The sequence below is a fragment of the Haemaphysalis longicornis genome, unplaced genomic scaffold, assembly GCF_048455015.1.
Source record: "Haemaphysalis longicornis isolate Haplotype H1 unplaced genomic scaffold, Haemaphysalis longicornis Haplotype H1 scaffold_9, whole genome shotgun sequence".
NCBI classification, from domain to species: Eukaryota; Metazoa; Arthropoda; class Arachnida; order Ixodida; family Ixodidae; genus Haemaphysalis; species Haemaphysalis longicornis.
In genome coordinates this window covers 112,817,066-112,843,806 of record NW_027526460.1, presented here as the reverse complement: position 1 = coordinate 112,843,806, position 26,741 = coordinate 112,817,066, and the positions used below count along the sequence as shown (strand labels likewise).

The following is a 26,741-nucleotide window of genomic DNA, read 5'->3' as shown; positions in this document are numbered from 1 at the left end:
GAAGTGCTAGGTGTGTAGCAGAGTGGTTCATCCACCAATTCCCACTTGGAAGTTTCAGCAAGTTTTAAGTGCAGAGCACTTTAGGGGCTCGCCTTGTCGTCGTAGCTCGCTTGCTGGACCAGAGTTGAGTCACACGGCGTTCCGTCGTAGCGGCTGTCATCGCGGCGTAACCCAGAAGCATTGAAAGCCAAGCGGTTTATAGTCATACGCGTTCGAAACTCGTGAACTGCTGGCACTTGGCATACATCTCCCCGTTGTTTAGTGCAACGAAAACTGCAGGTACATTTGAGGCAAAATGTACACAATTAACTGCCAGCGCCTACGTTCATTTAGTTATGAACGTTCGTTGTGTTGGTTTTTACGATACTAAGCGGAAAAAAGTGGCAGTGCAACGCTGGCACATGCGGGAAGAAAAGCAAGCACAAAAAGAACAGAACTCCCACTGGCGCAGTTTTAGGCAGGGGGTGCGCGAGCACTGCGAAGGCGGGAAATTTGAATTGCATTGGCTGGTAGCAGTGAGCGGATAACGGCACCACCGCCCATTATGGCAAATCACTTTCTCTGCACTCCCGTCAGCTTTCACGTTGAGTGGAACGGCTTTCATTTTTCTTCTTCCCCCTGCCTGGATGCAGGACGCGGTGCTGTTCCATAACACGATCGAGTACAACCTGCACTACGGGGACTTCTCGCGGTCGCTGGAAGACGTGCGGCAGGCGGCCACCATGGCGGAGCTGCACGACTCCATCTTGGGCTGGCCCAAGGGCTACGCCACCCCGGTGGGCGAGCGGGGCCTCAAGCTCTCGGGCGGGGAGAAGCAGCGGGTGGCCATCGCCCGGGCCATCCTCAAGAACAGCCCCATCCTGGTGTTTGACGAGGCCACCTCCTCCCTCGACTCGATCACGGAGCACGTGAGTGCGGTTCTGCCTCTCCGCTCGCGCTCGTTTTGAGGCCGCAGAACGGGACAATAGTTTGGATAATTGGCGCCAGTTGTAAAGGCAGAACCAATGCAAGTACTTCTCGTGGTAGCGGTGCTTGGCTGTGTGTCTTAAAGGGGCCATGGAGACAAAACACGAGCTGGTTCAGTTTGAAAAAACTGGCCTTCGGTAGCCTAGTTACCTCCAGTCTAAGCACGAAAGATGCTTTTTGAAACGATCACGCCGGGGCAGTGGCTGGGCCAATACAAACCATTTATTGTGATAGCGCGGGTTAATGTAGCGTTGTGCGAGAGGGGTTAAGAGGGAGGGAAGGAGAAGGAGCAGTGGTGATAACGGCGGCTTCGGCTGGCGTGACGTCACAGATACATCATTTCGCTCCACCTACGGTGAGTAACAGTCTGGCGGTTTGCGTTGCCGGCCCGACCAACCCACCGGAGTGGAGATGCTCCCAGCGATCTCGTTGCTTGTTGGCACTCGCCTCGGTGTTCCTCCTGCTAGGGGTCTACTGGCAGTTTCCTGGCACCCGGAGTCACTGGCTTCTCCCTGGTCGTGCTCCAACTCCCGTGGCTTCACCTGGTCGCTGTGGCGCCGAATGGTTTTCCCCTCCGGACCGTCGGCTTTCACTAGGCGGGCTCCGTCTGTCGATGTAATGCTGGCTGGAGTCCACGGCTCACCTCGCCCGAAGTTCCTCATCCAGACTGTCTCACCGGGCTGCCACACATCGAGGAGGGAACGGTCAACTGGCGAGGGCGGAACGGACACTGCGTTGTCCAGCCTGGAGCGAATATCGTAGCCCATTAGGAGTTGCGCTGGTGTCGGGCCCCCAGCCTGCAGCGTCCTGCGGTACCTGTGCAGAATCCTCGCCAGGCGGGTTTTCAGTGACCCCTGCACATTCTTCTTCAAAGAAAACTTGATAGTACGAACAGCCCTCTCGGCGAGCCCATTGGACTGGGGGTGATACGGTGCTGCTCGGAGGTGTACTATGTTATTCAGCTTCATAAAATTGCGAAATTCCCAACTCGTAAACTGTGGGCCATTATCGGATACCAGCATCCGGGGCAACCCGAATGTACTGAACAAGGTGCGCAGAGCCTCTATGGTGGCGTGTGTGGTGGAACTCTTCATGGGTATCGCTTCTATCCACTTACTGTGTGAATCCACCACAATCAGTAGCATGTGACCATCGATCGGCCCCGCAAAATCGATATGCAGCCTCGACCAACGCTCATTCATTTCCGGCCATGCAACAGGGGGTTTCTTGGGGGACATAGGGGCAGCTTGGATGCAACTGGGGCAGGACTTAACCATGTGCTCAATGTCCTTATTGATCCGGGGGTACCACATCAAGGAGCGCCCTAGCCACTTCATTGAGCAAATTCCTTGATGAGTATCATGCAGCAGACGTAACATTACTGCTCGGGCATTCTTAGGGGCGATCACTCGATGGCCCCTGTAGAGAAGCCCGTAACTCCCCGTTATCTCAGCCTTCCGGTTGAAGTATGGCATCAAGTGCTGGTCCTCAGGCCCCAAATTTCATGGCCACCCCTCCTGCACCCATTTTTGCACCTTTTCTAAATCGTCATCGAGCTCCGTGAGAGTGCCCAGTTGCTTCGCCGACATGACACCATCATTGAGGGTTTCCGTGAGCAGGACATACTCATCGTCCCCAGTTTCTTCCTGCGTCCATGGCTGGGAAGTTGCTGACGTGGGGAGCCGGCTGAGGGCATCTGCTGGAACGTTGTCTTTCCCAGGCTGGTGTTTGATGACGTAATCGTATGCGCTCAGCAGCAGGGCCCATGGCTGGATTCGCGCAGCGGCCATCGCGGGTACTGGCCTGTCTGGATGAAAAAGTCCCACAAGCGGCTTATGGTCCGTCATCAATGTGAAAGTATTGCCCAGTAAGTATTGTCAGAATTTCGATGCACCAAACACAAGTGCCAAGGCTTCACGCTCCAGCTGCGAGTAATTTTTCTCAGCTTCCGTCAATAACTGAGAACGGAACCCTATGGGCCGAAGTACCCCGCCCCCGACATCGTGTGAAAGCACTGCGCGGATTCCGTCCGGGGAGGCATCGCATTCCAGGACTAGCGGCCTGTGTGGGTCAAAATTCGCCAGAAAATCTGCGGATTTGAGAAGGTCTTTCACATTGCTGGATGCCTGTTGTTGAGTGGTACCCCACTCCCACTTAGCTTCCTTCCGGAGTAGTTGATATAAGGGCGCCATGGCGGTCGATGCGTTGGGGAGAAACTTGTGGTAGTACATGACCATGCCAAGGTAGGACCTTAATTCTGCGGGATTCCGCGGTGCCTGAACCTCCAGGATGGCGTCTATGTTCTCCATCTTTGGTTGAAGAGCTCGAGCGCTGATTCGATGTCCCAAAAAATCCACCTCTGGTTGGCGGAACTTGCACTTGTCTGCGTTCAAGCGCACGCCATATTCCTGGAAACGCTTCAATACTGCGCGCAGTGTGGTGCAGTCATTGCATTTCTCTGCCACGATGACGTCATCTAGGTAGACCTGAACACCCGGAAGCCCCTGCAAAATGGTCTCCATACGGCATTGAAACAGGGCCGGCGCGGACGCCATTCCAAAAGGCAGGCGAGTGAAGCTGAACAGTCCCTTATGCGTATTTATGGTCGTGAGTAGCATGGCTTCCTCATCCGATGGAAGCTGGTTGTACGCCTCCCGCAAGTCTATCGTGGTAAAAACTTCACCGCCGTTTAATGTCGCCAGAATATCCTCCACCCGTAGCAACGGATATTGCTCAGTGTGACAGGCTTTGTTTACCGTTAGTTTAAAATCGCCGCAAAGGCGGATGCAGCCATTCCGTTTCGCTACCGGTACCACTGGCGCGGCTCACTTCGAATGAGGCACCGGGACAATAATACCCGTGCCCGAAAGGCGGTCCAGTTCCGCGTCGACCTTTGGACGAAAAGCATAAGGAACTTCGCGTGCTTTCCAAAATTTCGGCACCACGTTTTCTCACGTCTCGAAGTGTACCGGAGGCCCTTTTATGAGCCCTAAACCTGGCACGAACACATCAGCGAATTCTGCTAGCAACCGGTCCACGTTAATGTTGCCAGCACCAACTAACGGCAGTTGCTCACCTGGCGTGTTCACGTTCATGACCGGTGCCTCGAGTATGTGGAACGCTTGAATCAGGTCGCATCCGCAGAGGTTGGGGCCGGAGCAACCAAGGACTTGCAAAGATCCCTCCGTCGACCTGTTTCCGCACGAAAACTTGAGCTTAAGTTGTCCCCGCACTGGAAGCCGTCCCAGGAAGCAGGTCTGTTTCAATGGTGAACCACGCAGCTTGGGCCACACTGCTTTGTTCCGCTCATATGTGGGCCACGTGATGACTGAAACTGGTGAGCCTGTGTCGACCTGCATGTCCACTGGAACCCCAGCACACTCCAAGGTTCGCAGGATGGGTTGCGTAATGCCAACGTGGCCGATATTACTGTTCGCTTCCTCCAGCGCGAACATACCGTCCGTGCCCGTGTCTTCCTCCTGCGAGGACAAGGTGTGTACTTGGCGCACTGGTGGCACCCCCCCCCCGAAACCACTCTCACGGCGGCAACAGGCTCGGGCAATATGACCTCGTTGTTTGCACCTGTAGCATGACGGCGAGCGGAAGTGGCAATCCTCAGGTCTGTGCCCTTTTGCTCCGCAGCGGTAGCACGCAACAATCTGTGGCCGGCTTCTTGGGCGATAGGACTGGCCTCCTAGCGCATGCACACTTCCCTCAGCGGCGGGGCTTACTACCTCTTGCGCGTTGGCTTCGGCCATTTTGGCTGATATCGCAATTTCTTCCGTTTCGCTTCTCGTCAGCTGTGGTTTCGCGAGTAGCTGCCGGCGCACTCCTGCGCTTTGCAGTCCACACACGATGCGATCTCGTAGCATTCTATCCAACGATGTGCCAAAATTGCAGGTGTCCGCTATCTGTCGAATCGCCACGATAAAATCCTGGACCGGTTCGCCGGGCAGCTGGCTGCGGGTGAAGAACTTGTACGACTGCGCTATCTCGTTCAGTTCCGGCGAAAAGTGCTGCTTAAGCAAGGCTACCACTTGTGGGTATGAAAGTTCATTCACCTTATCCGGAGCACAGCGTCCGCTCAGTACGTCGACGGTGTGGGTGGACAGTGCAGTCACCGGCAGGGCCCGCTTCTTTGTGTCTTCCGTGATGCCATTTCCCTCAAAGAAGGCTTCCAGTTGAACCTGGTAAGCGGGCCACTTGTCGCTCGTCTCGTCGAACTGCGGCGGGCTGGCGTATCCTCCCGTGGGTGCGGCGTTCATGGCGGACTGAATTGACGCCCCGTTCTCATCCCATCCTCGTCGTCACTGAAGCGAACACGCCGGGGCAGTGGCTGGGCCAAGACGAACCGTTTATTGCGATAGCGCAGGTTAATGTAGCGTTGCGCGAGGAGAAGGAGCAGTGGTGATAACGGCGGCTTCGGCTGGCGTGTCGTCACAGATACATACATCACTTTTTTAAAAGCTACAAAGCACAAGACATATGGAAAGACTTTCAAAATTTTCAATACAGGGATGTGTTACGGGGAGGACTGACCTACCGGATGCGCAAGGTATTTGAGAACGCTATTCCTTATCGCCATAGCCACCAGCAGGCTCATCATATATATCTAGGCGTAGGGCTTCTTATTCGTCGACCCCTTATCATTCATACTGTGCAGTTTGTTCAAAGATGGGAGCTTACAAGTTGAAGCGGGAATTGAAACGCCACGCAGTCCTCGTCACCCTGGCCGCGCACCACAGCGACTTGGAAATTGCCACCTTTCTGAAAGTAGCGAAGTCTTCCGTTTACAAAGCGCGGACAGAACTGATGTGTTGGGGCGGTGACATGGCATCTGTAGCGAAAAGGAAAAAGCACATTCAGTGGTCAGACATCGTCAGAACCCCTTAATTTTTCCGGCGGTGGTGTTATCTATTGTCAGCAATGAGGGTGACGGCATGCTGCCACACTTTTTTGCCAGACCCCGCGTTAATGCGGCCAGTTACGTGGATGTGCTTGCCACCATTGTAAAGCCATGGATAGAAGGAGTTTTGAAAGGAAGACCATATGTCTTTCAGCAAGATTCGTCACCTGTGCACACCACCTGCGTCACCCAATGGTGGCTGCCTGACAACTTCTGCGACTGTCACTCCCAACTTGTGGACTCCTAGTTCTCCAGATTTAAGTCCGCTCGACTACTATGTCTGGGGCGTCACTGAGAGAGAGGCCAACAAAGGGCCGCGTAATACAAAAGCCGGGGTGAAGGCCGCCATTTCTAACTCAATGGCCAACATCTGTAAGGAGCACCTGATCCATGCATGGAGCCGTTTGCGAAGCCGAATCTAATCACTTATGGCTGCCGATGGCGGATTCATTGAGTAGTTATGGAATTAAACCATATGAGAAGTCCTTCGCAAATTTCGGTGAAAGTATGTCTGATTTTGCTGGAGATATGCTGTTGTGCTTGACGCCAACTTTCTGTTCTCAAATACCTCGCGCACCCGGTATATGGGCCGGCATTAATTACATAGTTAGTGTCAGTGTGTTAAATGCACATTAGCATACGAGTGATACGACCGAACGACACTAGAGGCCCCACTACAATTCCGCATGCACATTTCTTGGCAGTGGCTTAGGTCGCTGGCTGACAGTTGCACAAACAAGATTCTGCGACAAAAAGCGACGGTAAAGTCACCACTGTTTACAACACTTTTGTGACCGTGGAAAAATCGGTTGTGTCTTGGGTAGTCCAAGAAATGTTTTTTCTTGCCACTGAAAATTATTGATGCTTAAGTGTAAAGTATGAAATGGTAGATGAAGGATAGGTCTTTCCAACAGTAATAATTTGAAACAACAGATGCATTAGGGATTTCATCGAAAAATTATCAAAACAAAGAAAGCAACAAACAAAATGAAAACATCAATGCTACTTTGCACAGGGTACACATAAAAAAATTTGAAATATACATTTTGAACATAAAGCCCTTACAGAATAATACTGCAAAGATAAGCTCTGTAAGTACAAAAGTTATTTACATATACCTACAAAAATGTAAACACTAGTGCCTATCATGCCACTGCGCGAAGCAGTTTCTTGACGCGGTAAAACAGAGGTTGGCTGCGCATGTTTCGCAAACATTTGCTTTCTGCTCAACCTTCCTTACTTCGTAACACAGTTTGCAGTTCCGATATTTTTCAATTTTTTGTACTTGGTGCTGGGGACCCTGAGGTGCAGTTTTAGGGGACACCACAGGAGGGACAGTGGGGCTCGCGAGATGTTGCTCATCACAGCCCAGCAGCTGTTCAATTAGCTCGAGTCTGAAAGCGTACTGATCGAAGTGCAAGCTCCGTGACAGCTCCGGAACTTCTGGATGGTGCTGACGATGCTCTTCAAAAACAATAAAACGATTTACAAGGGCAATATCTACACGGTAGAAAAATGGGGTCTTCCACCACCGTACCGACTACATAAGAATGTTTTGTGATCCAATTAGCTGGTCAGATGTGCCAACTTCTAGCATGCCCTTGTTATACTCATGAATAAGCATTGTTTTTTTGTTTTGTTTTTGTTTTTTACTGATATTTCTGTCCACGGATTCCCTATTTTCTTTCTCCATTTTGCAAGGACAAATTTGTTAGCTGTGCGGGCTGTGGACGTTATTCCATTGCATGTGCAAAACTTCCTCCTCTTGCAGCCAGCGAACGTCCCCCCTTTTTCGAATATTCTTCCCACTGGCTGTCTTTTAGTACACTCGGAAGCCCACGCCGATCTTTCGAGTTGTTCCGTGCAAGTGTCTTGCGCTCCAACAAGTGAATAAAGAAAGAAGTTGATGTATAAAAATTGTCTCAAAAAATTATGTAGCCCTAATCAAGATAATTTCCACACAGCCACGTCACGACATCGAATGCCAATCCACGCACGCCAGTAACTTCGCGCCTTCCCGTGTACATTCACACCTCGATGTAATGAACTTTGCGTAACGAAACCCCCGATGTAACAAACCACGGATTTTTTTTTTAACTTCAAGTGTATGCATACCATGTGTGTTCACCCTCTGTGTAACAAACTCCCATTTGCTGAAATTTCAGTGTAACGAAGTTTCATGCACAATTACGCACAAAATTTTGTTTGTAGAAGCAGATTTTTGGAGACACAAGCACCGAAACAGGGTCTCGATAAAATGCAAATGGCGACAAGGGCCGCCCAATGCCGCAGATGCAGTGAGGCACGGAGTCCGTTAGCAAGCTTCTTGCCTACAAGCTCCTTGCCTACAAACTGTGTATGGCACCACCGCTGTCGCATGCCACCGCTTTGCCCTTCGTTTGAGTTCGCTCATGTTTGTTTGGTTTCATCGTTCAAGCAAGTGTGCGGCGATGCATTTGTGGGTCGCCATGAGCCTTGCACGCATTTTTTTTATGCCCGCATCCACGATTGTACACTGGCAGCGGCTTGTGCCTCAGCCAGAAACGATGCAAAAAAGTGACTCGTGCCGCACACAGCAGGGGGACGAGCCTGACGACCTGCGTCAATGGGGAGGTGCTCACCGTATGGCAGGAGCTTCGAAGCGCTCAGGGATGCCGGCTACCCCCCCCCTTCAGAGACGATTAGGCTTACTTACCACCACGAAGGACATTTGATGGGTAATTTCTTTAGCGACGCGTATAACGTTTTACAGTACAGTTTTCACCCTTTTATCAGCATTTTTTCCCGCATGAACAACTTCATTTGCCCCTCGTGTTGCGTTTCAGCGAGTGGTTAGAAGTGGTCGCTGGAGCTACCCGCATCGCACGGGTGGTCTCTGCGGCTGTGTCAGTGTGCCTGTGGCTTGTGCGGCGAGTTCTTGCGTGCAGAAAACGCTACATGTGGTTCACGCTGATGCCCGCGTAGATGATGAAGCTCCGACAGAAGCAGAAACAGTACGCCAGCCGTGTATGCACGCGACGTTCTCATTTGCAGGAACTGCTTCACGCGGTTAACGTTTTATTTTAACCAGGAATTCGAATGTAGCGAAATTTCAATATAAAGAAGTAAATTACGAATTTTACCGGCTCGTTACGTTGAGGTTTGACTGTAATGTTGAAATGAACAGCGTAGCCCACTTCCGAATATGCCTAAGCCCATAATTTGTACCCCTATTTGACCACTTGGTCCCTCATGTAACTTCGAATACCAGAGCGACCTTCAGATTGTGGGATATGTGGGGGGTTCCTCGGGGACTTTGCCAACACTCTGGGGTAGGCCCCCACGCTAGCTCCCGGCATGTCAACCACGTGGGCTCCCATGCCTACGGCAGCCAAGCGAGGTTCGCCGATACGAGAACACAGTAGACAGTAGTGCCAAAGCACAGCCGTTTTATTTGGGGAGTCCAAAGCATGCGAGCACAAGGCTTGACGGCATTCACGAATCACGCCGTCCGGGTCGTGACCCCGAACGGGAGGCAGGCACTCACGGCGCGCAACAAAGTTCCCACCTGAGATACATGTATCCGCCACCGCCGCAATGTTCCGCCGAACCAGCCCCGACCAGGTCTCCGACGAGACTCTCCCCATCTCCTGCCCGCACACAACCGCGCTGCCCACGCGCACGCGCCTATGCCCGCACATATTGGTGGTGCCATCTCTCAGGGCACGCCGACGAACCAGTTGAGCGCCGGACCGGTTTCAGCGCACAAGTCTCTCCAGAAGCGCACGCCGGCTCGGGATCGCGGGTCGCAGTTCTCCACGATTTCCCACACTCCTCCCCTCTAAAAACTGGACGCCACTTGGGCTCGAGTGACACCACGTTACACCACACTTGTCACGACGCCTCAAGTCAGCAAAACAGCCACCGAACGCCACTCCTACGCCAGTCCACACCAAAGTTCGCCACACGATGCCGCCGTCGCGATGCTCGCCTCACAAACCCGCGAACACATTGCACAGGTTCCGAGTCCCTCGCGGCTGGACAGCACAGCAGGTTGGCAGGCCCGGGGGTAGCCTGCAGCCACAGCCAACGAGCGCCGGGATCGCGCCATGATGCAACCCCCCACTCCCAGCTCGAGGTGGCAACAGGAACGGCCGCGCCCACTGCGGCTGCCCAAAGGCTTGCGCCGCTCGCGTAGGCGCCAGATCCCGCCGCATCCTGGGTTCCGTGGCTGCTTCGACCGCAGGTCCTCCCGAACCGTTGGCTGCCGCTCGGCAGACCGGAGCAGCAACTGGCGGTAGTTCCGCGGCCCACGCTCGGCCCCGCCGGTGGTTCAGCAGGCCATCCTTGCTGTCCGTGGCAGTGGTGACTGGCATGGCTCCCGGTGATGTCCGTCTGCTGCAGGTCTCGCTCTCACCGACTGGTGCAAACGATTCCCATACTTGAAGTGGGGAGCAGCGGGACTTCGCAATCTCCTGTGACCGGCCAGAAACCTTATCGACGACCTCGCCAAATAGGGTAACAAAGATACCCGAGGGTACTCCCCCTTGCACGTTCGCTTGCTCGCGGAATCACGAGTCCGGCAACTGTACTTCAGCTGCCACCCCCGCCTGGAGGCAGCTCGCCTGACTATTACAGGTTGTCGGCATCGAAACACCCATCCGAGCTATTTCGGCCTGGTGCGTTGGTTGGCAAAGCAGCGTCAGCATCAAGCAGGCGGGGCTCCTGCAACTTACTCGCAGCAATAGAAGCTGCCGTAGAGCCAGTGCCAACCGCAATACCAGCGGCTTACGGGCGCACATCACCGGTATAGGTCGCCTGAGAGTCCGTCTCTTACTAAGACTGGCGGTCTCTCGCGACCAACGAGCCCGCTGCCGAGCTGCGCGAAGCTCTTACTGCCTAAACGCAATCTCGAGCGGAGACTTCACGGCATCGAGACGCACGCACTCGGGAAGCACGGCGACAACGGTCCCATTGCTCCCGCTTCCCCCCGCAGCGAGAGGAGACTGATTCTTCAGCGATCCCCCTCGCTCTTTGTCAGGCGTCAAATCGGCTAACGCTCCGCCTCAGATTCAAAACGCAGTAGCGGCGGGCTTACCGTGCGGCTTGCAAACTCCCAAATGCCGCACCCTCGCTCGGTAGTGTCCGCCGCGCCTGCGGGAAACTTCAACCGGCGCCGCCGGCACGACTGCGCGGGGACGGCGCTACGAGGAAGGCGACCTGCTGCCATGTTGGAACAAGGCCTACGTACAGTCTTTGTCAAAATTTTGTGGGCCACGGCGACCGTGGCCGGAGCAGGCGCGCGGCCGAGCAGGGGCGCTGCGCTTGCCGCTGTCGGCTGGTTACACGGCTAAAGAGAGCGAGGGGAACTATCGCGCTTCCTTTTGTAGTAGGGCTGGCGCGATAAGTGCAGCGGGGCCGGTTTCTCAGAGCAGGCGCACTTCGCTTCAGCGGAGGTACTTTGCGCAGTACTTGTTGCTTCGGGCACACTCGCTCTCGCTCTCTTTAGCCCCGCAACCAGCCGACAGCGGCAAGCGCAGCGCCCCTGCGTGGCCGCGCGCTTGCTCCGGCCACGGTTGCCGTGGCCCACAAAATTTTGACAAAGACTGTACCTCCCGTCTCGCAAGCGGGCCGCGACTGCGGTGCTTGGAGGTATCCTTCTGACTTACCGCCTGGTGCGTGTAAGAGGTTTACACGTTTGCCGTCACAGCTGTATCGGGCATCAAAACTGTCTGCCTGCTACCGACTGGCGTGAGGCGTTTCATCCGAAGTCTTCCAGACAAAGCGTAGCGGGCTGCGACTGCAGCAACGCATTTCTCGGGGAGCTAGCAATCTCGAATTCGTCTGAAGACGAGACCCACGTTCGGGCGCCATGTGGGATTTGAAGGGTTCCTCAGGGCGACCTAGCCAGTACTCCGGCGTAGGCCACCAGGCTAGCTCCCAGCGTGTCAACCACGCGGGCTCCCATGCCTACGGCAGCCCAGCGAGGTTCGCCGATACGAGAACACAGTAGACAGTAGTGCCGAAGCACAGCCGTTTATTTGGGGAATCCCAAAGCATGCGAGCACAAGGCTCGACGGCATTCACGAATCACGCCGTCTGGGTCGTGACCGCCAACGGAAGGCAGGCACTCACGGCGCACGACAAACAAAGTTCCCACCTGAGATACATGTATCTGCCACCGCCGCGATGTTCCGCCGAACCAGCCCCGACCGGGTCTCCGACGAGACTTTCCCTGTCTCCCGCGCCCACACGTTCGCACCGCCCGTGTGCGCGCGCCTATGCCCACACATATCGGTGGTGCCATCTCTCGGGGGACGCCGACGAACCAGCGGAGCGGCGGACCGGTTTCAGCACACAAGTCTCTCCCGAAGCGTGCGCCGGCCCAGGATCGCGGGTTGCGGTTCTCCACGATTCCCACAAGATTTAACCATTCTCTTATCAACGGAAAGGTTCTGACCCAGCTGAAAAAATTGAGCGGATGAATCATTCATGCGTTGCAGTAGAGAAGACACGCAGTGAAACTTCCCGTGGGGTGAGACAGTAATCTTCTCCGGTTCACGGGCACTCAAGAGGGCAAACAACGCCTTGAACCTTGTCTGTGGCATCACTGATTGGGGAAGAAGGCCTGAAAATATGTCGTCGACTTTAACAACAATGCAAGCGCGGGACTTGGACGATTCTCGTGTACACCAGAAGTCCGATGAACTTGAGCATCTCCTCCTTAGTGACTTCCCTCCGGGATCCGTTTCTCTTACTGTACGTTGGCTGTCTGAAAATATGCATCCACGCATACTTATTTGTGTGGTTGCGTATCTCTCTGATGACTTCGGCGGAAAAGTAAAGCAAAATCGACGGCTCTGACGAACCGCCGCGCGCTACTCCAGAGCACTAGGCCAAGGTCCACTCCAGGCCGTTTTCATGGAGCGAACTCCACTCTTTGTGCAGCCGGAGCCAAGTGGTCCTGTCCAGACGAAGTCGACGCCCTGGAGATAAGAGCTGTGACCTTTAGAACAGGCTGAATCTGTTTACATCAACGTCCGCCCGCGATAAAACAGCCCGAGGAGAAAGCGAAACTTACCGGAAGATACCTATTGATGTTCCAGGGCGGTTTGACCCACTTTCGCCGTCCAAACTAGAGTGTGACGAATTGAAGTTGTCTTCTGTGCCTGTGCTGCTAGCATCATCCACAGATTCTACCTCAGATTCATCGGAATCCATCAAAATTTGCTGTTCGAGTGAAGCGTTGGCGAGCGGCATTGACGCCATAATCGAAACCACATGAGCTCATCTCCCCGCCGTTGAAGGAGCTTTAAAAATGCCCCCCCCCCCCCCACCCCACCCCCCTTTCTGTGGTAGACAAAAGAAACCCGAAAGCGAAACTGACGCACTACTTCCTCTTTTACCTTTTGGATGGTGCTAGCTGTCCAGAAGCGCTCGGAGAGCACCAAAATTTGAATTTCTATTCATCGATAACATACTATCGATGGGATTAGGCGTGGTCACGAAAGTGTTAGTCTGTTTGAAGTTTTCGATAAAACTTGTGTCATTGTCATCGGGAGAAAGCAGTCTTTCTAATGAAGCAAGCTTGTATTTTGTCTTTATGGCCCCTTTAAAAAATGAACTTCAGCTCTTGTAGAACTAACCTTGGAATGCAAAAGTCTCAGAAATGTTAAATGTTGGTCAAGTCTTTGCTTCTCCCCCAGAGTGTACAGTGCAGGCTGTTGATCTATAGTATGTCGTTCTTAAGGCCACTAGGACCAGTCTTCGCCCTAGATGAACACTCGTGCTCAATTGCTAGGACAGCCCCCTGAAACCTTGCACTGCTGGGCATCTGCTGCTCCATTGCTTGTTCCCACAACACTTGGTGAAGTCAGCACAGTCTGATTGTGAGACGAGACTGCCTCTGCGTATACCCTAGCCACAACTTGCGCCCTCCAAGTGTTCAATGTCGACAAGGAATACTTACTCCAACTTATTTCTCAATCTTGCTGAAAAAAGGCAAACCTGCTAAAATTTTGCTTGTCATGGTAATGGGGTGGACTCAAGCAATAAAGATGCTGGCAGTTAAAAATTTTTATCATGCTGATATGTCTCCTTGCTAGGATCTCCATCTAAGGCATGCAGGCTACAAGCTCTTGTGTAATGATAAAAAATAGCATCGGAGTCTCTGCCACATCTCTAAACGAGGCTGTTAGTTTGCACAATTGTTTTAAGAGCCCAACTTAAACTCCTTCGCCACTATTTACCTTTCCCCCTCCTCCCCCAAGAAAGGGAGGGTGAAAGGTCATGCTTTTTTGCACCTTCCCTCCTCTCCCTCCACTATGGGTGCTAATTATTAGTAAAAGTGGGGAGACAAAAATGTTATGGATAGTGTTTTAAATAGTATTCTGTAAATGGTGTTTTACGTTGTTGCTCACACACAGTGCTACTTCGCTTGAAAGTTTGTGCGGGCTTCTGCATTTCTCCGTTCACAGCAGCTAAGTCATTCTGCACAGCAAGCTCTGTGCCAAGTCCATCATAGCTGCTAGCAAGACATCACGCAAATCCGTATCCTCCTGCACAAAAACGGCTGTGCCCATGCCAGCTCTGTTGGATGCAGTGTGTGTTGGCTTTTGTTTCGCAGCTGCGGCTAACACAGAGGTGTTTTCAAGTGCAGAGCACTTTAGGGGCTTACCTTGTCGTCGTAGCTCGCTCGCTGGACCCAAGTAGAGCCCCACGGCATTCTGTCGTAGCAGCTGTCGTCATGGCGTCCCACGGAGGCTTGGAAAGCTAATCGGTTTCTCGCATAATGATCGCACTCGCGTAATGATCGCACCCCTTAAGTTCATCGTCAAAATTTGACCTTTTTTTATTTCCTGCGCAATGATCGCACCCTGAACTTGCCCCAGCCATATGTCGTATTTGTGCCAAGTCTAGCTGACGATGGTCGTGCTTGCCTATGTTTCCTCCTCTTTCAAAGCGGACATGGCTACGTTATTGCAGCAGACTTTGTCGGTATTAGTGATATCGGAAAGGATGAGTTCATTATTGGTGCGGAAGAAACTCTCACTAAATGCACATAATGTACCCACCAGACAAAAAGATGTCTTAGAGTGTCTCAGAGAAAGCTTTCTTAGAGTGTCTGTTTTGATGTCCCGCACTGTGACAGCAGCAGCCACTTATTGGTCACCTGTTCTCACCTCGCAGCAAACTTGTTCCGGCGCATTCCATAATTCATGAAAACACCGCATTCTGCGTCACTTTGCAATGCGGCTGGTGGTGGTCCGTGGAGTTTTTGTTATGTTTTTATCTAATATGTTTGTTATGTTCATGAGACCTATCGTAAAAATTCTGACCTGCAACTTGCTTGCGTTTTCTGTGCTGAAACTTTTTTCGCGAAAAATTTACCTCGTGTAATGAACGCACCCCTAAATTTGCATCATAATTTTGGAAAAAAATGTGCGATCAGTACGCGAGTAAATACGGTAGTCATAAGCGTTTGAAACTCGTGAACCGCTGGCCCTTGTCATACATCTCCCCATTGTTTAGTGCAAAGAAAACTGTAGGTACATTTGAGGCAAAATATACGTAATAAACCGGCAGCGCCTGCGTTCACTTAGTTAGGAACGCTTGTTGGGTTGGTTTTTACGATAGTAAGCGAAAAAAAGTGGCAGTTCAACGCCGGCACGTGCGGGACGAAAAGCAAGCACAAAAAGAATAGAACTCCCACTGGCGCAGCTTCAGACAGGGGGTGCACAAGCACTGCGAAGGCGGGAAATTTGAAATGCATTGGACAAACCTCCATTGAATTCATCAGGAGAGGAATGAGACAGGGCGGCGAAGAGCGTGATGGGTGGGAAGCGAGCAAATAACGGCGCCACAGCCCATTATGGCAAATCACTGGTCTGCACTTCCGATAGCTTTCACATTGAGTGGAAAGACTTTAATTTGTTTACTTTGTATTTTTTGTGCATGCTTTCTGGCTAGAGCTGCCAGGGGGGCATAGTGAGGCGCTGTTTGAGACAAATGGCTTCTTGCTTTCATCTTTTTTCTCTTTCCAGAAAATCATGATGGCTCTTCGGAGGGCCTCGCAAGGCCGCACCTCAATCTGCATTGCCCACCGCTTATCCACCGTGGTGGACGCCGACGAGATCCTTGTCCTGAGTGACGGGAAGGTGTGCGAGCGGGGCACCCACCAAAGCTTACTTGCCAATCCGTCCACCTTCTACGCCATGCTTTGGAACCAGCAGCACCAGCCACAGAAGGAGATGATCTGAGGAAGGAAGGGGTGGACTCTCTTTCGAATTGAGGACTCGATGTCTGTACAGCAGCGAACCTTTCAAACATAGGAGTGGTAATCAGCAGAATGCGAGGTGGCAGAAGTTTAACATAGTGGTTGTGCTGGCGCTTAGGACATCTTTGACAAGTGGCGTGTAGTTTTAGCAAGATGGCCTGGCAGTGCTGTTTCCGCCCCGTGTAAATTTGTTCCGTGGGAATTCGGCGTCTGAACGGAAAGCTAGTTAGGTTAAGCTTTTGGAAGTGACAGGGTGGTAGGCAGCCTTTTAATGAGTGCAAAGAAATGTAGTCGACAAAAATTGCCTGTGGCAGCTAGAAAATTGCCTTGGGAAAATAAAGAGAACTCTGTGGTTTATGGGTGGCAGTAAAACTGACGAAGTAAAAGAAGTTTTTAAATATAATTGGCTGCTGCGAGCTTAAAAGAGGTTTGTAACCCCATGTATTATTGTGCAAGATGTGTGAACTAGTCTTGGAAATATCTCCCACCAGGGTTGATTTTCTGGAGAGGCTGGTGTTGAGTATGATTGGCAGAAAGTTTGTATGCATGTTAACACCCTGTAGAAGTTTTTAAAAATTTAATTGCCTTTCTTTCCAATTAAGGTGAATGAGAAGCAACTTAAATATGCCAAAAGAACGGAAATGCAAAAAACCTGCGCTGATCGATAGTATATCCAACTTGCCGTTCTTTTGTACAGGAAGGGAAGTGCTGTTGGCCAAATATGTTAACTTAGAAGTTGCAGAGGCCAAACGAGTTAAACTAATTCCCAGAAAGGCTGTTTTCTCTATTTTCTTTTTACTGGGAGAGCAGGTGTTTGTTCCAATATTCAAACCGTCTTAAAAACAAATGACTGTGTGCAAATTAATGGGGACAGGAACACATGAGGACAACATCAGCGCAGACTCACAACTGGCTTATTGTTAATCACATCAAAAGGGTAACTAACCAGGTACGGTTTGAACACATTAGAATTCAAACACTAATGCCTTGGGGATTTACCAAAGGAAATTTATCATGTTGTGGGCTTTGCATACGATGACGTGGCGTGGTGATTCTTTTCTGTTACGCAGGCTCACGCCCAAATTCCAAAATCCCTGCGGTCATTATGGGAGTAGAATAGCACAGCATAGTTGCTGATCGCCACCGAACAAGGAACTAAACGAAAGCCTGGTTTATTCACAATGTAGATGGTCGTCGGCTGTATCTCACATGACAGGTCCTCTGATTGCTTGCTTCACTAAATCGCCCTGTGCAAGATTCCGGTACAACCTTAGCCTTTCCAATAAGCCAAAAACTGAAACTTGAAGCGCAACGAGCGTTCAACCATCCATGCCTTTGATCACAGCGCGAGATGAAAAAGGTTTACTGGAAAATTGTTCACATATTATTACGCACTGCGTGTGGGGCTCAAATTTGACCCAAATGTCTCAGTCTGAGCGACCCGGGAATCGCTGTGTTTGCTTATCTTGGTTACTGGGAGGAATGTAACAGTACACTATTAGAAACGAAAATTTGTTGTTTCAAAGCTTTCACGTCATTCAGCGCACGTTGACTAGGGCATAAAAATCCTTTCAGTGATGATTCGCAGAAATTACACATGCTCACGAATATACCCAAGGGCTTTCTTGAATGTAACTTGGAATTTGTGTATCATGCAGATGTAGTATTTTTCGATAGATTAAGTATGGCTTGGATGGGATCACTCTGAGTAAAGCTTAAATGGATAAGAAATGCAAACTAGTGGTGTTAAAGGTTTTTATGATAGCTGCGTTGATAGCCCCATGAGTACTTTGGAGCATCACCATGTTAATCACGGAACTTCATAATTGCTTTGTGCGTGATTTTTCGACAACTGTGGGTGTATTTTGATGAAGCCTAGTTATTAACGTTGTGTGGTGGTATTAGTGCTGAGTACCTCACTTATAATGCTTGTTTGGTGCACATAAGATGGTTAAAAATGTGGAGACATTTGACCGGTGTCTTAACAGAACTACGATCATTTATGTGAAGTGTAACGGAAGTTTTTAGTGTTGAGTTTGTAGCCTGAAAATGTGTATAGAAAGCTATGTCTGAGCATTTCACTGTGTATGCTTGCAGCTAAAGGCAAAGCTAACAATTTTTCTTTCCTGTATCATTGTCAATCATTGAATGAAGAGCTAGGGCTTCTTTTACGTGAAAAGTGTGCATAAAAAAAGAAAGGGATTGTACTCTATAAAAGCTATACTTTTATAAATTATTTTTTGTTGTTTATGTCACTTGTCAGTTTTGGTATGTTTTGAAGAAACACTTGACAATGCCCCCTTCTTAAAGGGCTATGCAAGCTTTTGTTCGTTTTTATTTAGCATTTTTACTCTGGCTTGCTGAACGTGCTGGGCAAGGCTTGCAAATAGTACTTTGGCTGTTACATGTTGCTTGCTTGTATTTGAAGTGACAGCATCACCATGTTATCAGGCAAAAAAAAAAAACTTTTTGAATGCATTTCGGAGCAGTTTCAATTGTTCATTCAGAAAAGTTGTAGGCTGTCTTGACAAAATTTGTATTAAAAATTTCTCAATCTGGTCAACCTGGAAAAAAGTACAATCTCTAAACGTCGAAGTAGGAATAAGTCTATGCATTCGTTTTTTATTCTTGTTCGTGCCATGTTATCTTGTGATACTGTTTTTGAACATATGAAGAGATAAATGTAATCAAGTAAATTTTATTGTTACCTGTAAAAATGTAAAAATGCATCTCTTTGTGCCAGTGTGCCATATATGAAGCAACGTGCCGTGTGCATTGGTGGGATGTCTTAAACAGGCCTTTTATGCAGAGGCCGGAAGCATGGCAAATCAGTATTTGCAGGAATGTTACTGAGCCATTCTTTTTTATTGTTATTTTTCTTACTTCAAATACCGTATATGTAAGTGGAAGCCACAAACTTTTCTGGAAAAATCAAGAGAAATAAACTTGTGTCACCGTGCCTTCAGTTTCTTACATCAACAACAGAGAAATTTGGGCTGGTTGATACTTCTTCGAAGCAAGCTGAAACAGCGCAATGGCTGGCACAAAGAAGGACAACAGGACATCACATCATCCTGTTGTACTTCCTGTCCCGTCCATTGCACTGTTTCTGCTGTCTTTGTATATGTTTGCATCTGTTCCAGAGGACGGGCTGGTATCTTTACTGCAAAAATAAAACCACGCAATGCTTCCCAATAAAGGACACACTTGTGCCAAAATTTGGGTTGTTACTAGTCGCTTGTTATGCAGCAATTCACATGGTTAAAAGAATTGAGAGAGAAAAGGTGCACAGGTGGACCTTTAGCGTGTAACCACCCCCTCTTTTTTATATGGGTAGGAATCTGTAAATTATTTGTGTCCGGGTCAGAAAGTTCGATTCCACTCTTTGAGAAAGCAAAGCGAACCACTAAGGCATGTGCTGACATCTGTTGCAGCAAAGGGAAAGCTAATTGGCACCACCCAAAAAATTGTAAATCTATCTGTCTGTAAGAATCTGGGGGTACATTGTCCCTGCACTGGCAAACGGTGGTCAAATGCCTCTGGAGTGCTATCCCAAGCAACGTTGCCTATGTAACGTTGCCCATGGCATAACAGACTTTCCAATGAGAACTGTAGAGGCGGCCGCTAGTTCAGCCGCTCGTCAACAGTGCAACACCAGCAGATGTGTCTCTAGCTCACTGTAGAAATCATCCGCCACAGTGACTCAATGGCTAAGACATTGTGCAGCTGAGCCCAAGGAAGCTTTTTAGATGAAGGCGAAAAGCAAGAACGCCCTTGTGTCAAGACTAAGGCACACATTAAAGATCTCCAGGGGGTCAAAATTAATTCAGAGCCCTCCACCAGGGTGCGCCTCATAGCCCAAGTGTCGGAAAAGAACCAGAAGGCTCAGGACAAAGTATATGAAACCTGGAAGTGCAGGGGAAACGACCAAGGCAGTAAAAAATGAAGTGAAAGAAACAGAAACAACGACCTGCAAAAAGAGGATGAACGTGAAGAAGTCTTTAGATATCTACAGGATTGGGAAGCAGGAGATCACGAGGGAAAAATTCTTCGATAATACCAAAGGGAGTGCATTGCTTTTTGAAGCCCGGGCGGGTTGCTTGCGGACAAAAACGCTTATGTGCGAGCCGGTACAGGAAGAACTGTGCGCAGGCTGCGGCAGGGAGCCAGAAACCATGCGGCATATTGTAACGGAGTGCAAAAGTATCCGTCCAGTCCTCAGTGAGGGAGCCATCCAGCTTCCAGAAGCCCTTGTCTTGAAGGTGTGGAATCGCAGGGGTAAAAGTATGTTAGGTTACTTTCCCCCTGTAATGCCAAAACCGGCGACTAAAGAGATTAACCAGTCTTTGGTCTTCTCCGTTTCGCCCAGCAAGCAAGCTTTCTCCCACCCCGCGACTACGCGCTGTACCGCGCCAGCCGCGGCGGGCCGTGACTCAACGGAACAAAGTGACAAGTGTTTTCGCTCATTGACATTTATTACTGAATAATAAACATGCAAAGAGCATGCAGGCTAGCTGGTTGACGGCGAGGATCATTAGTTCCTCGCCCGCGCAATTTAAGGGAATCGAGAGGTTCGACTCACCGCGACAACAGTCATCTCCAGGGGCGCCTCAGCGCGCTCACGTTTGCCTCGCTGGGACGCCAATGGCAGCCATTGTTTCCCTCCTCTTTGCCCTATTCTCGAAGGAAGGAGGTCACCAGGCGCGTCCTGTCGCCTTGCTTCCCGAGCTCCAACTTCCCGCCGCGTGCACCCCGCGCGCTCTCACCGGCCACAGGACACTCCTTCGGCGAGGAGGTAGTTCCCCCTCGCCGACGTCTCGCCAAGCAAGTTCCCGCGAGGAGCAAGCAGTGCGGCGATGCCAAACGAAAGGGAGCGCGCTAAGGTCGCGTTCCCACATCCCTCCAACCTTAAACCTTTCCGTACGGTGGCAAGAATACAACGCGGGGACATCTAGACGCAGTGTTCGTAACACTAAACAAAACATGAAGGTTCGCCCCGCGTAGTAGCTGTCCTCACACTCCCCGTCATCAAACAGGTATCGCCAGTCGCATGCACAATCTAACAATGTAGCGCTCAGGTGTCGCAGGTAACACCGAGGTTAACACAGCTGCTCTGGACGCTGAGGTGAATAAATTGGCTCGAACAGGCATGCCAAGCACAGATGCAGTCTCGTCGTAGACAGCTGTGTCCGGGGCTGCCTGCATCAATACCCACTGAGAAGGCATCAGCGGGCTCAATGCACCCCGGGCTGCAGAGTTCTCAACCAAAGGTTCGACGTAGCGCAGCGCAGGCCAACACGAGCAATCGTCACTCGCACTGGCACCCTTATAAGTCGGTGGCGGTGACCAGCAGGTCCCGTCCGGCCCTGGTTGAAGACAGCAGGTCTCAAGGGGTAGGGTTGAAGCTGCAGCCCGAGCAAGTGCAGTGACAGCGCTGGCACATGACGTCCGTACAGCTGCTGCTCTCAGCCCGGATGCGCCGAGGACGTATCAGCAGGCCCAGGAGCCTCCCGACCGTAAACTGCGGCCCAGCACCGAAGTGATGCCATCCAAGGCAGCACAGGACAGCGCCGGCCGCACCAACACGCCTGTGGTAAGGTGAACGGAAAGTGTGTGTGGCCAACGCCTAGGACGGTCAGATGGCTGGATCAGGCTGTGGGAAGAGGAGGACGAGGGAAAAAATTATATCGACACATACGAAATACATCCCCCTCGCGAGGGGCACGATCAAATGCACAGCATTTCCGAGGGGGTGCGCCGGCAAGTCGTATGGATTACGTATTGGTTGTTGGTTTTCTTGTTACACGCTGCACGTCATCAAATTTGCGGTGGGCTACAGCGGGGCGTCCCGGCAGCACGAGACGCGACCAGCGCTGCTGGTCTCTCGATCATAGTCTCGATCGCGGGACCTGTGTCGCCATCTTGCGGAGGCGCGTGACAACTTATGGCGGGTCTCTCGATCATAGTCTCGATCGCGGAACCTGTGTCGCCATCTTGCGGAGGCGCGTGACAACTTATGGCGCTTTCGAAACAAACCATAAATGAGTGAAGGATATAAGGCGCTATCGGTGCATCGAAATCCGTGTTGGTTGCGTGGCTCAATCGGTAGTGCGCCCGGCACTTGCCGTTCCGCCCGCGGCGTCATGGGTTCGAATCCGGGCGCCGGAAACTGTTGTTTCTTTTATAGTGTAGTGGCCTGGCTGCGGACTAGGCCGAACGCCGCGTGACATTGTGAGTTACTAAAATGCTATGCATTTAAAAAGAGGGGACGGGCTAACCGAAGCTGCCCGATCAGTGGTTCGGGCCTGCGTTTGGACCTCCAGGCCGGCGAGAAGACACGGCGTACCTCTCGTCCTTGTTCCGGAGGAGCGCTCAAACAGGGCGGTGCCCGCTTGCCTCGCGGCGTGGGCCCGAGGAACTCAACTTCTCAGCAGTCTCGGCCAGTCACCGACGCTGACATCTGAGCCGGGACTGGGGTTTGGTGAGACGCCGCGAGGACATTCTCCAGAGACTTGTGTTTTACGTAACTGCCCGTCTGTGTGTGTTGGGCCCTGGGAACTATTCGCTAGTCTTTCGTTTTGTGGTCTTGTTTTCGTGCCGGAAATACAAGTGCTGACAACGTGCAACGGAGCGAGTCGTACGTCTGGCGCGATATTCTAGTTGGACTCCTGATCATTACAACGCTCTCCATCATGGAGGGAGACAGCAGCTGCAGGGAGCTCCCACAGAGCCTCAACTGGGCCCGTCCTGTCGCCTCGCTTCCCGAGCTCCAACTTCCCGCCGCTTGCATCCCGCGCGCTCTCTGCTCACACCGGCCACAGGACACTCCTTCGGCGAGGAGGTAGTTTCCTAACTTCCCGCCGCTTGCATCCCGCGCGCTCTCTGTTCTCACCGGCCGCAGGACACTCCTTCGGCGAGGAGGTAGTTCCCCTCGCCGACGTCTCGCCAAGCAAGTTCCCGCGAGGAGCAAGCAGTGCGGCGAAGCCAAGCGAAAGGGAACGCGCTAAGGTCGCGTTCCCCCAAAGGTTAACGGAAAAGTGAACTGGACAGCAGTACAGGTTAGTAAGAGAAGGTTTGAATGTTGGTGGGGAAAGAGCAGAGAACAATCTGGGAAGACATGCGAACAAAGAAGACAGACCAGCAAAAAAATTCCATAAAGGTATTTTTTTTTTATCTTTTTCTGTATTTTTCTTTTTTGGCGAGCTCATTGTACAGTGGCGTTATGACTAAGGCCGCTGTGCAACGCCACCCCATCACCAAGGGGAAGCCGCTAAGCATCATCATTATCATCGTGTAGCTTAGGCGCGCTAAACCCCAGAATCAACACACACAATCAGTAAATGAACCATGGAAATTGTTTCTCCCCGCGAACCAGAGCTGTTTGGCGGGTACTAGGTGTGAACACATGGGAAGGCTAGCAAGCAGGGAAGGGCAGGAAAGAGCAACAGGAGAAGATGGTGATGAAGACTTCTATTGTGCAGAACAGAAGGTGTTGTGGCCTCTCGCCGGTGGGAAGACTCCTTAATCCAGGAGTCCTTGCACACCAGAAGACGAGAAAATATGTATGATTGCTTGGCCCTGTCACCCTCTCTCCTCTCAAATGCAGTTCTTTCGCCCACTCTGTTACAGAGCAACACGGATCGATGTTGAAATTTTTCTGACGTACCCCTCGTGCAATAATACTGCATAACGCCACTTTCTATGAGAAGGCGTAGCAAGAGGGAAGCTAGGAAACCATCCATACTGCGTAGCATTCCACACTCGGTGCGAGCATGGATTCGGCTGCCTCGGAGAACGCGCAATCCGCTTACGAGCCGTGAATGTAGATGTGGGTGTGATCGGTAGTAGCGGTCAATAAGTAGCAGCTACGATCATGTCTGAGAGCAGGCGGCAGGCTTGACAGCAAGGCAAGCGCCGCAAAGCAGAAAATGCAGGGTAGCGACTCAGGTACCATGGCAGTGAATTGGTTGAGCGCAAGGGTGCATATGCAAAATTTCAGAGGGACTTGCTGGACAAATTTCGGATTCAAACGTGCATTGCGCCACAGACAGTATATGGATCGAGAATAATTTGGCTGCGATTAGCATACTAGCGCAATGGATGTGTGGCTGCTTGCCTTTTCTGAAAAGGCTGACATGGCAACGTTCAAAAACTGTATGGCACACGCAAGGATTTATGCTGTGCTGCGCTGCAGCTCTGTGCAACAAGCGGATGTACCCTATTTTGTATTATACAGCCCCACAGGTCATGCATTTTTGCAAGCTTGCAGACAGGCCTTGAAATTTTTTTTTCCCTCGAGAAAATGGTAGCTGGTTACACTTGGTTTATGGCCAAATTCCCAGCTGGGACCAGCTCCCATATTCTCTAGGCTTTCAAAATTGGCTTGTCACTATGATTTAACAACGATGTAATTAAAGTATTGCAAAGCGATTTTGTGCATATGTTTTTGTTCAAAGCGGGACGCTTTGCTAGAGTGAAGATTGTAAAGCCACCAACATCGCATCTTGGTGTAAGGCTTCTACGCTGAGATGTGCTTCCGCGGAGAGTTTCCAGAGTGCTCCATGTACAAAAAATCTGCAGAAATTCATACAATTGCCCACTAACGCGTAACATTCTTACGCCACTTGCCCCGAGTGCACGTTCTTTACAGTCAAATTTATTGTTTTTTCTACATTCTGTCTCTCCAATTGTCTCCGTTTACGCTATTATAACGATTAAAGTTGTTACTTTCGCCAAATCTACATTTTTGTGTAAATGTGTTGCATGGTTCGCTATTTTTACTATTTTTATATTGCTCTTTTTTTTTCAGAATTCTTTTTGACTAATTATCTCTATTTACGCTATTAAAACGATTACAGGTGGAACTTCCGCCAAATCTGCATTTTTGTGGAAATGCCGGTTGTTACATGGTGTGCCAGTTTAGCTATTTTTTTATATTTTTCTTATTTTTTGGTTTTTCAAAATTATGTTCGACCAGCCATCTCCATTGTCATAACGGTTACAGGTGTAACTTCCGCGAGATCTGTGTTTTTGTGGAAATGCAAGGCATTTTACACGGTCCTGGCTGTGACGTTCGGCAAAGAATGCTATGCATCTTGAAGTGCAGAGGTGCGCTGCCTGACACGAAACGTAGGACAGGGTTAATACCACAAAAACAGACAAGGTGAGGCGCTTCACCTTGTCTGTTTTTGTGGTATTAACCCTGTCCTACGTTTCGTGTCAGGCAGCGCACCTCTGCACTTCAAGATGCTAAAACACCAACTAGCCCACTCCCAAGCCTTGCTGAATGCTATGCACTAACATTGCAATGTCGAGTTGTGTTTCACTAATAGTACTACGCTCTAGAGCTCTGCACGGCCCGAGTCCACTTTATGAAGCCCGACCCCAGCCCGTAACACCTAGCCCGGGCTCGGCCCGGGCCCGGGAATTTGTAAGTGAGCCTGGCCTGGACCCGGTCATTTATTTTCAAGCCTAGGGAGGGTCCGCGTGTGTGTGACCAGGCCCAGGCTTAGACATTGAAGAAAATTTGTTTATTATATTTGGTTGAGGGTCCTCGTAGCGGGCAATCAGACAATATCTAGTCTGTACAGCACACCATAGATTGAAATGCTAAACTTTAGAGTTAAGTAGTACAGGTAGTTTACCTTCCACCATCTTAAGTTTATGTTGCATCGGCATAATAACAGCTTATATTTTTACATCAGAGGCACCGTCAATTTTGATGACCAGAATCTTGGCAACGTCTCGGCCAGAGGTTGGTATTCTGAAATTTTTGGGCCGCATTTCGATACACGAGTATGTACGTGCATTGAAATGTTTTATCCTCATTGCTTGCTCAGTGGTGCTACCTTTCTAGCACGCGTGTTCGATTCCTGGCCAGGGCAGCCGCATTTCAATGGGTGTGACGTGTGACACACATGTACATAGACACAAGTGCAGAGCTCCAGGTTGTCTGAATTAATGTCTTCCCCGCTATGGAATTTCTTGTAATCTTTTCCTTGGTGTGTTATACCACAGAATATAAAATCTTTGTGCAGTAAAGAAAATATCCTTAAAATTGCAGTGCAGTGACCTAGCAAAACACGTTTTTGAAACAATGCGTGCAACTATAATATCAGCAGGCGCGGAGAAATAGGCTCAGAACATTCCTTTTAATGCAATTTTCTTCACTTCACGTAGGGATTATTAACGTCCAGGCCCATGAGTTCAAGCCCAGGCCCGTGCAGTGCTCTACTAAGTCCTTTCCCCCACGTAATTGGCTTTCCTGTATTACGCGGGGGCGTGTGGTGAAGCATTCCACCGGTGAAGCGTGCAGGCTTTCGGCACAAATGAATTGCGGTGCGAAATTCTAATTATGGGAGAACATTTACAGTTTTCACTTGTGTCATGTGCAGGATTTCATTTCGGAGGGCGAAGGGACGGGGAGCAGCTGACTCAGCTGTGCCCCCCCCCCTCCCTAAGAAAAGAGAGAGTGAGAACATAAACATACGAAAAAGTAAAATATATCAACAAAAAAAAAAGCAAGACGTTAAAAAGAACGCAGTGTCTACAGTGCCGTCCGACGGCTCTTTAGCTAGGCCTTGCAGTGCCGTCCGACGGCGCTGCAAACGTATG

The 26,741-nt window shown here is 50.5% G+C and overlaps 2 protein-coding genes across 3 annotated transcripts in view; one reads left to right on the top strand and one right to left on the bottom strand.

Moving 5' to 3' along the window:
• LOC144152712 (iron-sulfur clusters transporter ABCB7, mitochondrial-like) overlaps positions 1–19,087 on the top strand; it is a 65,920-nt gene extending 46,833 nt beyond the window's left edge. For both annotated transcript variants that reach the window (XM_077684117.1, XM_077684118.1), the window contains 2 exons: positions 633–908; positions 15,895–19,087. In XM_077684117.1, coding sequence (XP_077540243.1) covers positions 633–908; positions 15,895–16,110 — 492 coding nt within the window. In that variant the 3' untranslated portion in view covers positions 16,111–19,087. The remainder of the gene's footprint in view (positions 1–632; positions 909–15,894) is intronic.
• On the bottom strand, positions 3,788–5,231 carry LOC144152713 (uncharacterized). The gene has a single exon (XM_077684119.1). It carries the CDS (start codon positions 5,229–5,231, stop codon positions 3,918–3,920), a length of 1,314 nt encoding a protein of 437 aa, XP_077540245.1. The 3' UTR covers positions 3,788–3,917.
• Positions 19,088–26,741: the final 7,654 nt, after the last annotated feature.